The following is a 17,422-nucleotide window of genomic DNA, read 5'->3' on the forward strand; positions in this document are numbered from 1 at the left end:
GTATGGTTTCATCAATGAGATTATTGTATGGTACCTTTATCTATCAGTGATATCATTAGTGGAAGCTGCGCTGTGCGTTTAGATGTATTGGGATTTCCTAGTAATATCTGTGAGTGTGGGTTATTATTGTTTTGCATAGTTCGTTTGTGGTTCATTTGTAATGTGGATATTCGCTGTATGTTGACCTGGCGGTGTCCAATTGTTCACTATCATATATCCATTTTGGTAAGGGAATACATCGCGTTAGGTTGGGTATTAACAATCCAAGCACATGTAATTGTTAGTTTGTATAATAAATTCCCACGTTTTTTGCTTATTAATCCATTGTCTATGCCGCTCAAGGGAACGCTGCAATGCGACGAATTTGCATCTTGCGTTCCACTAAACACTTTATTTTGTGTTTTTAGCGATTATGTGATGTGGAAAGAAAACTTAATTTTTTCAAATCTTTTAAATTGATACGTGTATACTGCAATTGTTAAACTTAATGGGAATAGCCACAACGGGTTAACTATCACCATTATACACCACATATTAAAACATCTCAAGATTATTGACGAGACTACTTAGCAGTTTACACAAAGTCATGTCAGTCGAGTGTGAGAACGGGTTGTAAACAGTTACGGAGAATAATATAAAGATTAATGCTATCAATGTCATTCAATAAATCCCATAAGCAAACATACGCAGGAATTTATCATACAACCTAATATACAGTACGGTGCCTGGCGGTACCGCTTTTCCTAGTTTTGCGACATTCCTAAGCATTTTCAGTGAAGCGCAAGTGGACAGCGTTTCATTAATCAATTTAATGTACATAATACACACAGTCTGTCAATGAATTTACATTTTGCTTCAGTGTGACGTATTGTCCTAGAACATTAATGGCCGACGATAGGGACAGTTTTAATCATTGGGCACAGTTGCATTGTATAGGGATTGCACACATTCACAAGTTTAATACTTTTAATATAATTGCATGGATTTCATTACACGGCATACTAGTGTTATAGTTTTTATTAAGCCGCCAACTCACTGAGCCGCACGGTATGCGTTCGCGACACGTAACGTGCGTGGTGACGAACAAAATATGAGTACCTACGAAGCGTGTTCGTTCGCAGTTATGGGTTATGATGCCATATGAAGTTTTATCACAATAACAAAGCAAAGTTACTGGGTCCGTGCGTCTTAGTGAACTGGCAGCTTTAGTGGTAATTTATTCGAATAAATAACGCACGCTTACAGAATATATATCGAAAACGAAACAACCCGTAAATTGAATATATCTGTCGCAAGTATCGGGTTGAAATGTCCAACTAATAGACCGCCTAGGCCTAGGTGTTACCAATTAGTAAACCGCTCAGGGTCCATTTTAACAAATGAAATGATCTTCGCATTCTGATTATTATCTGTTTGAAGTTTGGAGTGAAATTGGTGCAAGCTATTGACATTAAATCCTAGAGATGTTCATCAGTAATTCAAGATCGATGCGGTCCGGATGAGGACCGTGGTCTGTCATTTGGTAACCCCTGGCCTAGGCTTTTCATGAAGCCCGGGCATACAATGAAATGTCTAGGCCGAAAAGTGACAACATGGCTTATCGAGTGAGACGGAACGTTGTGATTATAATATACTCTTTGGGCTGCCGTTTGAAGATGACAGAGCAGAGTTAAGTTAACCATGAGTTTCTCTCAACCCAAGAAGTTCCCACAGGGTGATTAACGATGAAATTAATTAGTTTTTTTTAATAACTTAGCTTTACGGATCTGGTTTCTAGCTTGGATTGATATATGGATATGCCATATATGGATATGGATATGGATATATGGATATGCCACAGATTTTCATATTTTTCTTATAACGTCAAGTTTCATTTCATTGTGACTACGCCAGAAGACTCGCTCTGTCGCCCCTTCATTCGGCTTTACCTACTCGACTTCGTTTCGCTGCACTCAGCCTCAAAGGCTTGCTTCATTCAGAACCTTCGTCGCGAGCTTCTGGCGTCACGTTTTACAAAATCGTCGAGGTGTAGAACAGACAAAATTGCGTCGAGTCAAGCTACCCATATTTTGAATTATATAGAACTAGCAGACGTCCACGACTTCGTCCGCATGGAATTTAATTTTTCACAAATCCCTCGAAAATCATGGATTTTTCCGGAATTTAAAGTAGCCTATGTGTTAATCCAGAGAAAAAATTATATCCATTCCGAATTTCAGCTAAATCGGTTCGAGAGTTGCGGCGTTAAAGAGTAACAAACATCCATACAAAGTTTTGCGTTTTTAATATTAGTAGGATTCTTATTTAAAATTCTATCATTAAGCGAATCATAATTTTCGAATTCATGGTCATCCTTTGATCCCATGATTTGGTTAAACATCAAAAATTCATGATTTAAAGTAAGGGTTGTCAAATTTTATATAATACTATTCAGGTGTGTCTTAATTTGTGAACTCATGGTGACCCTAACCAAACGTCAAACTTTTTCGATAACCACAGATTAAATATACAAACGATATTGCGCCATCTTGTTAATATTGCCATCAATTATTTGGCAATTAATTGTTTATTAGCCATTTCAATGAATGCCGGGGTTTAATGAACGAACTAGGCGTTCTATTAGCTGACCAATTCAACCCGATGACTGCGACGTATGGTTACCATACTACATGCTACATTGTTGTATTATTTATTATAGTTTAAATGCAAAACATTGAATGCATATTGCATGCGACAAGGAAAAGGAAAGTTTGTAACTTGGTCAGGCAACAACTAGAACAATGTCATTGTTAAAGCAGTATACCTAGTAGTTTTTTTGTATGTGACCTTTATTCGAAGATATGATGCATAAAATTCCCCTCTCCATAACATCAACTCGTGCTCAAGTTATTTGTGATAGAATATGTATTACTATGTATGTTCTTTTATTGCGTAGTTAGAGGAAAACGTGATTTCTGAAAATATGTTAAAACTTATTTAGAACATTTTATATTGTTACTTAAAAACAGACTTGATTTGCTACTTTGTGACTAGGCAGAGGTATTTGGTTGGCTTTGCTACTTTGAGACTCTGTAGTGATGTAGGGCTTAAATGGTATTTATATTGGTATTTATATCTGTACTTCATTTGTAGTTAGGCATACGTACTTATAGATTTTACCTACCTTAAACCCTGTAGACTCTTAAAGCCTTGCTTTGACTTGTTTGAAAACTCTGGATTTGGAACTCTCCTCTCCCATAGGAAGTGCCCTCGTGGCCCTTATTATAAAGAGGTGTAAATATACTGATAATTATAATAGGAGATACATAAATAAATAAATATGCGGTGGGAAAACGTAGCGAAACTTTGAAGTACGAATTTCTATTACTAATATTTTTCTGGTCTCAGGCAGGAATTGCTATGGCGCCCCCTCTTTTTTGGCGATTTGTATCGCACTCAAATTCACCAACAAAATTGTCTCTCGTTTTTTGAGGGGGGCGAGATAAACTGACATATCGAAAATATTCAACACCAATAAATAATATCCTGTGTCCTTACACTACACACAACTATAAATTTAAATCGTAAAACACACACATGTGTAATTTAAACACAATGAAACATCGATTCTTTAGACGCAGTTTGTATAAATACGTTACAAACTGCCTAAATACGTCTAGCGCGAGGTCCAATGGTAATTGATCTGAGATCCTAACGCAACGGCAGAGAGCGATATTGGTCGCTTTGTTAAGTCTTTGAGATAAATTTGTTAAAAAACGCACCATATGGGTTCTTATGACCGGAAGAATAAATAATTTATTAAATTATCACTCTATCATCATTATCAACCCATATTCGGGTCACTTCTGAGCTCGAGTCTCGTCTCAGAATGAGAAGGGTTAGACCAATAGTCCACCATGCTGGCATCATGTGGATTTGCAGACTTCACACACGCAGTAAATTCTCTGGACTGCAGGTTTCGTTACAATGTTTTTCCTTCACCGTTTCAGACATATTTAATTTCTTAAATGGCACACAACTGAAAAGTTGGAGGTGCATGCCCCGGACCGGATTCGAAACCACATCCTCCGGAATCGGAGGCAGAAGTCATATCCACTGGGCTATCACGGCTCTATATATCACTCTATATTATCTATTAATTAAACCCTGCTTAGATTTTGCTACAGCCCTGTCTATAAGTTACCTTATCGCAAAATTACAACTATGTTAATTTGATTATGAAGTAGTTTTACATAAAATCGCTACTCAAATAAAACACTTACACTTATCTCTAATGTTTGAGTTATATAAGTGATATCCGAGACCCGCCAGCTATATGTTATTTTGGATTACATAATTTATAACATATTCGCTGCGGCTGTAACATCATTATCATTGTTATTACATACTTAGATAATATAAACGAGATCAAGGTGAAGTAATGCAATGCGGTTATACCTCACGACATGTTGTCCTTTACTTGCAAAATAAACCAGTTATTAAATTCGTTACTAGTAATAAAAGGAATAAAAATAAAGCACATTACAAATGTATTCTTTTTTTTAATTAGTAGACGGTTTTGATTAAAACGTACATATTTATGTTTGAAAGTCAATTAAATTGTACACTCAATTATATTGAATATATTTAATTGAAAAGTTAGATAAAAAGTTGGCAATAAGCTAGTTGACACTTTTTTAAAAATAGTCTTAAATTGTTCATTAGATTGAAAAAAAAATGATCATATTTTTTTGAGATGTGATTACATAAAAATTTAAATTTTTAAATATTTTTTTTGAAAATACGAGCCAAAACGTCTATCGGCCATGATGGTCTATTTTTCAACTGTTTCATGACGTCATTATAACAAATCTCTTGCAAACGGAGCGTTTGACAAAAATATTAGTTAACAATTAATTTGACGTCGTTTTTCACGTTTGGAAAATTTGAAAAAATACATGATTTTTAAATTAAGTTTTAAAAGAAATGCTTAACTTTTATAATAATTAATATCGATATATTTCAGACCCTTATTCCATGTAGGAACTATGCGAAATTAATATAGTTTATATTCAATTTGATATGAGTCAACTACCCTATTATCTGAGTCTCACATGGAAAGTAGGCAAAGTTAAGCCTTTTACATATTTATGTCTCCATAGTGCGTAGTGGTCAACTAGAATCCTCTATTTAAATATACCCACTTGTGTTTTATGCCTGGAATTCTTGCCAAATTCAGTGTGGGTAAATGCTTTCTTGGTAAAAATAATTATACCTAAGTGCATGCTATGCATTGAGAGAACAGAGGGTATATAATAGTAACGAAGTTTAATTATTGAATTTATTTATTTTAACCACATTATTGCACATAAAAAGGACATATAAAAAACTAAATCTAAATAATACGCATAAGGCGACCTTAAAGCGATCTAATAAATCTTAACTAAATAAATAATTCTTAGTTTATTTAAATTTTTAACAACTTTTCTTATCTGTAATGTAATGCTCTTCTGGCGAATACAGTCTTTCACCTTTAAGGATAGATTGAATTTGGCACTTTCTTTGCAAAAGTATCTCATCTTAAACCTCATCCTTGCTTTCGATCAAGCATGATTGTAGTCAAGCACCATGACCGTAAAAAAACTAAAGTTGCAGATTAAATAAATGAATATAAATTCGATTTGAATATTCACTAAGCATATACACGTGTGAAATACAATGTGAGGATGTGTAGGACTTTGTACCTACCACCTACATATAAGGCAGGCGTGTGAAAGGGTAATTAATAAAGACAACAACTGCATTTATAACTATAGATTAGATATTAATTTAGCTTTCTATATTTCTGTAACTATTAGACGGCTATTTTTCAACGGCGAACTTTATTTTTCAAGAGATAAAGTGACGATGTAGAAATATACTTATTAGCTTAGCTTGACAAATTCGTTCGTAACACTCCATGATGGTCTGCGCTGTCCGGGAGGGGGGAAACGATGCCCTGCGCACACAACTTCATACCCGCGCAGTCCTTTCTTCTGCCCCGCGCGCACGAATTCACACCCGCGCAATCCTTCCCCCCGTCGCCCGCGTATCATGGGAGTGTCATCAACGAACTTGCCAAGCTCAGTTGCCAAATTCAGTACAATACTTATATTTTATCCGATCCTGACTATAAATATAAACGCATGGATTGGGAGTGCCACAAGTATTTTTAGCAGTCTGCTATAGGAAATAGTACTTTTTTGGCTTTTATTTTCATCAGCCGGCCTAACAAGCGGGCCTCGACATCTCGGACTTCGTGAAGAGAAATCGATCGAATTGCGTATAACCGGAAATATCGCTCTCTCTTTTGCCACAACCTCAGACCAATTGCCTTTGGATATGTATCGCACTCAAATTCGACACCAAAAAATATATTTTGTGTCCTTACACTAACACAACTATAAATTTAAATCGTATAACACAGAAGTGTAATTTTAACACAATGTAACATCGATTCTTTAGACGCAGTTTGTATAAATACGTTACATCGTGATCATGTACGTTTGACAGGGGGGTAGCGTGGCAGGTCCTATGGTAATTTGTCTGAGGTCACAACGCAACGAAAGAGAGAGCGATATTGGTTGCTTTGCCTTTACGAGTTAATGTCGTGGTTCACAATATGTTAAGCTGATACATTTTTCAAAGTAATGGTTATGTTTGTAGCAATAACTAACCTACTAATGTGCCTCTTGCAAACAAAATACAATTTACAGCTACGCGTTTCTCAACAGGAGTGGTCTATTGAACTTTTGCGCAGTAGCCCTTGCGTTGAACGACTGTGGATACAGGGCAGTGGGTATACGGATAGATAGTGGAGATCTGGCGTACCTGTCCGTACTAGCCCGAGACACGTTCCACCAGGTCGCGGAGAAGTTCCAACTGCCCTGGTTCAACCACCTGACGATTGTCGCCTCTAACGATATCAATGAAGAGACCATACTCAGTTTACACGAGCAAGGCCACGCGATTGACTGTTTCGGGATTGGAACACATTTGGGTAAGAAATTGTTTGTTTCTTTAACAAATTCTCAGAAATTAGTCGATTTAGCTGTAGCTTGGCAAGTTCGTTCGCTACCTCCTCCCGGCCCCCGCGGACTAGCGGGTGTGTAGCGAACGAATTTGCCAAGCTATAAATTCTATGTGGTATTCTACGACAAATCCAATTTAGCTTTTTACGTCTACTAATAGACTACTTCAAAAAGTACCTACTAAGTATTAGTATTTACTTATCTACGTACCTATATTAAGTGTTGAAAGTTTTAATTTAATTACGTAGATGTATTATTTATGATCAAAAATTGTAAATCAGTTTTTCAGCGTTATCTAGTACTTACTTATATTATGATCAAGACGCCTATAGTCACATCGCATATTTAATCGAAAAGTTATCTTCAATATTATCTAATCGACATTGTGGGCCTAAAACGTTCTCATCATTTAATGCCTAAAATAATCCAACACAAAATGAATATTTGCATTATCATGTTGTTGTTATTATCGGCTGACTCCAAAAAGAAGGTATATAGAATACTAGCCGACGTCCCGCGGTTTCATCCGCGCAGTTCCCGTTCCAGTGAGAATATGGAGATAAAATATAACGTGACTTTCTACTGATCAAAGAGTTTTTAAAATCGGCTCAGTAGATCCAGATTACTTTTCTTTCAATTTCTTTTGAAACACAGACACTGTAAAATGACTCTTGTGTGCCTAGTGGGAGTTTTCAATACTTTCATACTGTTACTATCACGTTGACATAAACGCAAATTTATATGGAATTGAAACAGTTGTGCAGTAGTGCCACTAGATGGCTCTGTTTCAATTCTTTAGAAATTCGCGTTTACGTTACGTAACAGTAACAGTATCAAACTGCCACTAGGCCCTCTGATCTGTATTTAAAGTTGTTTGCAGTAAGCAAAATTGTAAAAATTGAGTGTCTCCAAAAGGAAAAAAAAAATCCTTGGGGACCCCATCACTGATTGACGGATGCACATGCTTTTTATGATATACCTAATGTTGATAGAATTTGTCTATTGTCCCTAAAAATTTCACCTTTTGTAAAATTTTAAGTTCCTTTGTAATCTTAGTGTTAAATCATATGCTAAATCTGATTATAAAATCATAATTAGATTTAGTAATTAGTTTTAGATATAATTAGAATAATGAGCGTCGACTCACCATCAAACTGCAGTTTGGCGAGAGAATAACATAAGAAATTAATTAAGTCATTTCAATAAAAAAAATAGGCTGATAATGATGTATGCGATTTATAATTTTTACAGTGACTTGCCAACGTCAGCCAGCATTGGGTTGTGTGTACAAATTAGTAGAGATCAACGGACAGCCACGCATCAAACTGAGTCAAGATGTGGGCAAAGTGACGATTCCCGGCCATAAAGAAGTAAGACCTTCATTATTTAACCCCTCACCGCATACGAAGCCATACATGGCTTCTAAACTACTTGGGTAGTTTTTCTATATGTTTAATTGAGTTTTTTTTTTCATTTAAACTTGCCATCTTAATTACTAATTTGTTCGCGTAACAGAATGTAATTTTTTGTCTTTTTTGAACATCACCTTTTAACTTATTTAAGGTTATGTATCGCATGGCCGACCATTGTAATGCAGTTATAAAGTGCGGTTTTTTGAAAATACAATATAAATTGAAAAAGAAAATTATTAATACAGTCGGTAAAAATCTAATAATCTTCATTACGGGGTTAAGGAATATTTAGGTATTTAAGTATGTTCGTTTATTGTATTTAAGTGTACCGATTGCTAGAAGTCGTGCGTTACGAAAAAAAATTGCAATTTGATAAACAATCATAACCAATGGATAAACAATCATAACCAATGGATAAATACCATGAAATGAAAATGAAAATTGGCGTTTGAATTGAATTATTTGTTTAATGTAGTTTCATTAGTCGGTGTGAAAAATAATAGGTTCTAAATAATGTGATGGCCGATAACACTCCATTGTGGACGGTTGATACTTTGAGGGAGCAGTAGAAGACCCAGAGAAAAATAGAGAATGTTGAGATGGTTTAATAGGGACGTTGGCCGATTAAAAAAATATATTCTAAAAATATTCGCTAGATATATATACTAAGGGAGTGGGAGCGAAAATATGTTATTTCGGTACTGAATTAATTTAGATTACATTATATTTCACTAGCGGACGCCCGCGACTTTGTCCGCGTGAAATTTAGTTTTTACAAATCTCTCGGGAACCATGGATTTTTCTGGGATGAAAAACCTATGTGTTAATACAGAGTAAAATCTATTTCGATTCTAAATTTTAGCCAAATCGACTCAGTAGTTGCGGCGTTATAGAGCAACAAACATCCATACAAACTTTCGCTTTTATAATATTAGTAGGATAGGATTTTGACGGCCTCCGTGGCGCAGTGGTATGCGCGGTGGATTTACAAGACGGAGGTCCTGGGTTCGATCCCCGGCTGGGCAGATTAAGATTTTCTTAATTTGTCCAGGTCTGGCTGGTGGGAGGCTTCGGCCATGGCTAGTTACCACCCTACCGGCAAAGACGTACCGCCAAGCGATTTAGCGTGCCGGTACGATGCCGTGTAGAAACCGAAAGGGGTGAGGATTTTCATCCTCCTCCTAACAAGTTAGCCCGCTTCCATCTTAGACTGCATCATCACTTACCATCAGGTGAGATTGTAGTCAAGGGCTAACTTGTAAAGAATAAAATAAAAAAAAGGATGATATGACATAGCGCCATAGCTCAACGAGTCGCGAAGCGGAAGTGACAATGGGCATATAGTTAGAAAAGCCGATGGACCAAGGTGCTGGAATAGCACTAGAAAGCGCAGTGTTGGTTGACCCCTCACTAGATGGCCTAACGACATCAAGAATGTCCCAGGGACTCGGTGGTTGCAGACGGCTCAGGATCATGATGTTTGGAAGTCCCTACAAAAGGCCTACGTCCTGCAGTGGACGTCCATCGGCTGATATGATAACTTATATGAATTAATTCAATTTTTGATGATATACCGTAGCGCTATAATTAAATTTATAATGTAATGTTTTTTTTTTTCATGTAAAGAACGTTGCCGTTTAGTACATATAGTAATAAATGAACGTCTCGCCTGATTGCGCATGACTGCATATTTATATTCATCTTTATCAGTCATGTTCGTTATCGTAATTAATATTTTATCTTTGTTTTATTACTTTTTTATAATACTAGGTACGAGTGCACCGTACAAAGACATGTAAAGCGTTCATTGAGACAGTTATATTGATAAAGAAACAATTGAAAATGATAATGGCACTAAACATACAAATTGCATTTTTTTTCTTTAATACAGATTTATAAATATAAATAGTTCATAGGCAGTGTATTTTGCATCAAATTCTTAAATGTTAAGATCTCTCTATACTCACATCGTGAAAATGTGTGTGGATACTAACGAGGCGCAAACCTTTTAAAGCGGGACAAAATAACGACACCGATATCTAACGTCACCCGGACGTGGTTTTTTTTTTCAATCCCGATCCGGGACAAACATCCTTCCATGACATTGGCTACAAAAATTCAGGCTTCCTTATAAGAGACAAAATATAGGAGGTTACGCCGACACTGAATCTAGCAGGACACGTTGTTGTGTCTTATTAAATTTTTTATTGTGGTCGTGGGAAAAGTTTTGTATGCCACTGCACTTATATAGCCATTGTAGCACATTGATGTCTATTATGAAATGAGGCAAAGCCGAATCAAAAATCACTGGTGCTACAACGGTCCTCATTACAGTGGCCTAAATTAAATTAAAACTATTATATTGTAGGCATACAGGTTGTTCGGTGCAGACGGACACGCATTGATAGATCTACTGCAACGTTCCTCTGAGCCCGCGCCAGAAGTGGGACAGAAGGTGCTGTGCCGACATCCCTTCCAGGAGTCCAAGAGAGCTTACGTTATACCGAGCAAGGTGGAACATCTATACAAGGTAAACATCATCATCATCATCATTATCAACCCATATTCGGCTCACTGCTGAGATCGAGTCTCTTCTCAAAATGAGAGGGATTAGGCCAATAGTCCACCACGCTGTCCCAATGCGGATTGGCACAAGGTAAACATACACAAGCTAAACTATTATATTTAAATTTTACTAGCGGACTATCGGAACCGTGGATTTTCCGGGATCCGGAAAAAAATCATCAAAACAGGCCTGACTAATACAGACCGCATTTATAATATTAGTATGAAAAATATATATGAAAGTATAAGGTTTTGTTCGATTTAATCCTCCAATAATGAAATACTTTTTCATTTAATATTCAGCAATGGAGATATCCAAGTTAAATGTGTCCGAGCTCCTTTTATTACTGTAGCTTCCATGTTGTATGCAAACTTAGCTGTTTAAATTTTTTTTCTAGATATATTGGAAAGAAGGACGCATATGCACGTTTCCTAAACCATTAGTGGAGGTGCGGGAGAGGGTGCAGTCATCGCTGCGCACTCTACGGCAGGATATTAAGAGGAATCTGAACCCTACTCCGTACAAGGTGGGCTTTCCTTTAACGGTATTTTGAAAACCAATTAATTAATTCTGCATAATTGAAAAGACAATTCTATTTTAAAATGTTTGTTTCACTATCAAGACTGCATGTGGATTTACAAGACGATATAGCGTTCCGGTACGATGTCGTAATCGTAAAGCATGAAAAGTTGAAAACCCACATTTCATGCTATTCCTAAGAATTTAGCCCGCTTCCATTTTAGATTGTATTATCACTTACAAGCAGGTGAGATTGTAGTCAAGGACTAACTTGTAATGTCTCTTTTGTAGACTGAAGAGTTTCCATCTAACTTGATGCTTGCTTAGATGTTTGTACTTTAGATGTTCAGTCATATTTACACACACCTTACTTAGTAAACATATAGCTAAGCTAAGTACATTAAATCCATCAAATATTTAAAAAATTAAAGCATCATTTACCACCATTTTAGTTCAAGTGAGGGAATGCCGTTAAATTATAGCTCGTGCGCTGTAGAATGGTGCGGGTGACAGTTCATTTCACTCTTGAAAGTTTGCCGCGATTCACGTTATTAGTACGTATGAACTTCATAAGGCAACTGTCACACACACCATGCTACAGCGAACGAACTGTAGACGATTTCTGACTAGCTAGCATAGATACTATATAATCATTAATCTGTGGTCTATGAAATGTCATGTTATGTGTTGCCATTTTTAATCTTAACAACAGAGAAATCCTCTCAGAGGTTAAAACATAGAGTAAAGACGAAAATCGGCTAAAATGTTAATCGGTACGTTGAAGTTGGGCTTCCGTAACTGTGTGACTCAATTTTATTCTTTATTTTCAGGTTGCAGTCAGCGATGATTTATACACATTCATACATGAATTGTGGCTCCAAAACGCGCCCATTGGAGAACTGTCATGAAACTCATAGGTTTATTGGTGGGTTATAAATTCGTGGTGCATTCACATTGTAAGCCATATCCAATAGGATATAGTAGGCTTAATTGACAAATACAAATTAGGTTAATTATGCATATTATGCAATAACCAATATGCAAATGTAAAAAAAAATCATATTGCTGTTATATGTAATAGTGATGTTACTAATTGTCGGCAATAGATTTTGATAGTGGCGATGCGACTACGATTTCAATTTATGACTGAAAAGCCGAGCCGTATCTAGGTTACAGTGGCGTGCACTTCATAGATGCAAAAATGCACTGCCTACCCCAAGGACTCAATACAAACCTATACCACACCACCAAATACATAGTTGGATTTTCCAATTTTTACTTATAATGCATACTTGTTAAAAACCTCGTGCACGCCACTGAGATTACATTGATTGTTGCATTTAGCTGTATTATAGCCATGTGAGTGAAAATACTGTACAATCGTACACATTAGATTACATATATATTATTATATATGTTTAAGATATGTATCAGATTTTACAAACTGTGTTGTGTATGAAAAATTTTATGATTGAAGAATTATAGCATGATAAGGATAGCTGAATAGTAATAGTTTTCTTTATAAAATAGTTAGCTTTTTGTTTTGATTAGAAATTAAAAATTATCCATTTATAAAGAAAATCTGTGATAGATATCCAAACAGAATTATCTACAGAAGAAGTTGCTAGTCAAAATTATTTATAATTTATCTTCTTTAGCGTTTTAAACGTGACATTCCTTTGGCTATTTCATCATGTCTAGTTTTAGAATATATTAGAATTTTGAAGCTTAAACATTTTATTTACGATACAATTATGTATCGTAATTAAATTGGCTTATACATTTTATATACTATGTATTAATTATGTCTACTATGTAACTTCACCGCCCTGTGGTCACAACTTCGGCCGTGGCTAGTTACCACCCTACCAACAAAGTTGGTAGGGTGGTATGCTTCCATCTTAGTTTGCATCATCACTTACCATGAGGTGGGATTATAGTCAAGATATGTTTTTGTACACACTGCAGCTATACATTCAGTGTTCAGAGCGGACCTAAAGTTTGGCGTATATTACAGTTAGGGTTCATTTACACGAGTGGCGACTATACCGACGACCGCAGTCCGTGACGTCTCGGCGGCAGTCGACGGCGGTCGCAGACTGCAGTCGACTCTCACTGGCGGTCGACGGCGGTCGCCAACTGCAGTCGACTGCCGTTGGCTGCCTGCTGTCGGTAGCAGCTGCCGCTCGTGTTAATAAACACTTAGTTATTTAGTATATTTAATTAAGTAATTTATTTTGTCTACAACGTAATAACTGCACCACGTTCACAAAATATAATAATGACGATTAATGAAGACTTAATAGCTTTTAATTTTTTTATTTTTAATCTATAATAAATTTGAAGTTTAGATACTTAAGTAAAAAAAAAATACTTAAGTAAAATTATTTTTTTTATTTTGAAATATTAATTAAGTTAACGATAAATATAATTAATGTTACAGAATAAATTAATTTAATCTAATATAATATTTATATGAATATATAAGCCATATTAATTAGGTTTAGATTAAGTATTAATGACCATTGAATTTTTATTTTATAATATTATGTAGTAATATAATAATAATTAGTAATAACTGAGTTCTGAAGATTTATAATTTATATAAAAGGCATTTTATTTTATTAGAAATACGTCAGATTTAAACATTTTTTTATCATGTTTTAACACTTCTAATATATAATCAATTGTGTAACTACTACATCGCTTTTCACTAAGAATAATAAAAATATCTGCTAGTCTTGATAATTTGGGATCAAAAGATTTAACAATAAAAGCAAAACTAACTCAATCAAGTGCCTATACAGAAATAATAATAAATTAATTGTATGCAGTTTACAGAGTACATTTTGTTAAGGCAGCTAGATATGCTTTAGATTTTAGAGACATACTGTTAAAATTTACGAAACAATGAAGGTTCTTTGAGCACGTAGTTAATATTATAACTTAACTATTATACTTAAATATCCTAATGAGTATTTTTTTAATCAAACTTTATGCTTGACCAATGTTCATGTTTTTTTTATTAATATGCATGCCAAAGAAGCCTTCATTCACCTTAACTTTTTGAAAATAAAAACATTAATTTTGTAAATTTCAACTTTTTAAAACACTTGTTACATTTCATAAGTGTAGTATTTGTCAACAGCCTAGACTGTCAATAGATGAGTATATAAATACAAGCCTCGGACAAGAGGGGGCAGTTGCACTTTGGTGCTACAGCAGTACGTACCACGAGGTACTTATGTAGATAGTGTTTAACCAACTGGATCACCCAGAGAGTGTGTGCAAACACTACAATAAGTAAGAATATTCTATTTTTATTACTTATAAAATATAGATATGTATTTTAGAATCGCGTGCACAAAATCTGTATCAATAATAAATTTTCTATTTTAGTAGTAAAGAATTAATCGATAAGTAAAATTCGTTGTCCTTGTGATTGAAACAAAAATGCATAATAAAGATATTTAATATAAATGATGCATATTAAAAACATTTAATGAAAATATTTAGATATTATGTAGGTACCCGTGTCTCCGTCCTTGAGAACTATTTCCTTTTTTATATAACTTCGCCTAATCTATAGTGCGACACAAGAGTAGAAAAAAAATGAGGGCGGTGTAGTCAGATATTGTTGATCATATGGTAACCCTGTGTTCTGCCATCCACTTGCAACTATTTACATTTATTAAATTTAAAAGAATCATCTAAATAAATTATACTTATTGTAATTCGTCTGGTAATTATCTTCATTTCCACTATGATTTTAATAATTTGATTAAACTATCAATATTAATTGGCTCCATTTTTATTAACTTCTACTCTTTTAAGTCGCACTGTACCTGCGTAAAAACGCATCAAAATCATTCAGTAAAACCAGAAAAAAGTGAGAACAGTGAAAATGAAAGTGAAAATTTAATACCATCACGTAATAGAAATTAATAATAATGTAATCGTGTAATTATAAATAATTATAGTACAGAAATTTACGTTTATTATTTTATGTAAGTACAATCAAGATTTTTTAAAATATTCGTTTTAGTAAACCTCTACTAGTGTATAGGACTGATTAAATGAAATATTTGTGGATTTTTATTACGAAAATGTTTAACTTTAAGCATATTTACAATTGTAAATGAAACTTTTAGTTGTTTGCAAATTCATATATGTAGGTACTTATATGTATTTTAAATTACTAAAGTTTCTTAATCCACAATAATATTTATCAGGGGTATTTTTAGATTTAATGGTACACTAGGTTTCTATAAATATTGTGAGTGTCTAAATTTTATTAAAGTATAAATATATTCAATTATTTATGGCACAAAAAGTACGAATATTACTAATTTTACTGTTCAAGTTGTCTAATAACCAGCTGGCCTATAATGAAATAATATGTAAACATAGCACTTTTTTAGCACTCAGACACGATAATAATGAAATAAAGAAACAAACTGTACAACAATACTTAATATTTAATTTAAATGTATTCACGAAGTTAATTAAATCACATATAAAATTAAAAAGTTGTTTAAGTATACATAAATTCCCATTTCATACATATACTTATTATAATTCGTCGTCGTACGTTCGATTTTGAATCATAGGTATAAAAAACTTATTCTACCTGTGAAGAAATCCATTTAGCTGTTAAAACTGTTTAATAGTTTATGTAATAAACTGCTATTATGATTTTTTCTCCAGAGCTTTGTGTAGACAAAGTTCTGGCCAAAAAAATGTGTTAAATTTATTTTGAGAAAAAATAAAAATTGTGTTGATGAGATTTAAGAGTTGTACCAAATTCATTATAAAAAAATATTACAGGCCTGTTACTTTCAGATTACAATAGTTCATCATCATCATCATCATCATCATCATCATCATATCAGCCGTGGTCATCCACTGCAGGACACAGGTCTTTTGTAGGGACTTCCAAACATCACGATACTGACCCACTTGCATCCAGCGAATGCGGGTCGCCATTCCAGCACTTTGGGACCCCAAAGTAATGTATTTTTCATAAAAATAGGTAAGTAGGTGATATAATAGGTATACTATGATGAGAAAATTTACAATAATAAAATAAATTAATATGAAAGCAGTGTTTTGTGTTTTATTTTGCCATAAATTGTTATTATCTTTATATATTTAAGGCCAATTGATGTAAAGTCACACTGTTTTAAAACTTTTTGTTACAGGCATTACATCGATTTCAAAGATTGAATTTGTTTCAAAACGCGCTACTTTCAAATGTGCCGCTATAAAACGCCACGGACCATAATATACCAAGGCATCAAATTGCAGAGACGCCATCTGCGGTTAGATAGCACCGGCCAACCCTTTGACATTAATCTATGGTATGTTATGGTATCTATCTATCTATTTAACCGCTAACTCCAATATATTTTTCTAAAGGTTTATTAGTATCATTCATAAAAAACTTATTATTAATGGTCTAAGCTTACACGAGATAATTAATCTAATCTACGCATTCTCTGTCTTCGCTCTACGGCGTAGCATTTCACCATAGAGTAAAAATATTTTATTTACTTTAGATCAGCATTGCCAGTATGTGGGGTATTACCAAAATTGCGGGGAAACAGCTAAATGTTACAAAATTTTTCAATTTGTGTTCTATGCTTGGGGATTATTAAATTCTGCATCTATCATCCACACGACACTTAAATACTAAATAAAAATAATTCTTAATAAAATCAGCACAATTTTGAATGTATATTGTTTCAAAAAAGTAAAATTATACCTAATGGATAACATGGCTCAATAAAACTGCAATTATTTTTCCTTGATTTTTGCATGGGGACATTGGTTTATGTTTTATTTCATTAATTTGGGAAATTTTGTTTCGATTTGTG

The 17,422-nt window shown here is 34.4% G+C and overlaps 1 protein-coding gene across 3 annotated transcripts in view; it reads left to right on the forward strand.

Moving 5' to 3' along the window:
- LOC112043043 (nicotinate phosphoribosyltransferase) overlaps positions 1–16,075 on the forward strand; it is a 28,398-nt gene extending 12,323 nt beyond the window's left edge. For 2 of the 3 annotated variants that reach the window (XM_024078302.2, XM_024078303.2), the window contains exons 7-11: positions 6,753–7,018; positions 8,301–8,419; positions 10,830–10,991; positions 11,425–11,553; positions 12,377–16,075. In XM_024078302.2, coding sequence (XP_023934070.1) covers positions 6,753–7,018; positions 8,301–8,419; positions 10,830–10,991; positions 11,425–11,553; positions 12,377–12,454 — 754 coding nt within the window. In that variant the 3' untranslated portion in view covers positions 12,455–16,075. Of the gene's footprint in view, positions 1–6,734; positions 7,019–8,300; positions 8,420–10,829; positions 10,992–11,424; positions 11,554–12,376 lie in introns of all 3 variants that reach the window. The other variant, XM_052891628.1, reaches the window with a different exon arrangement.
- Positions 16,076–17,422: the final 1,347 nt, after the last annotated feature.

This window comes from Bicyclus anynana, chromosome 1 (genome assembly GCF_947172395.1).
Source record: "Bicyclus anynana chromosome 1, ilBicAnyn1.1, whole genome shotgun sequence".
In the NCBI taxonomy this organism is placed as follows: Eukaryota; Metazoa; Arthropoda; class Insecta; order Lepidoptera; family Nymphalidae; genus Bicyclus; species Bicyclus anynana.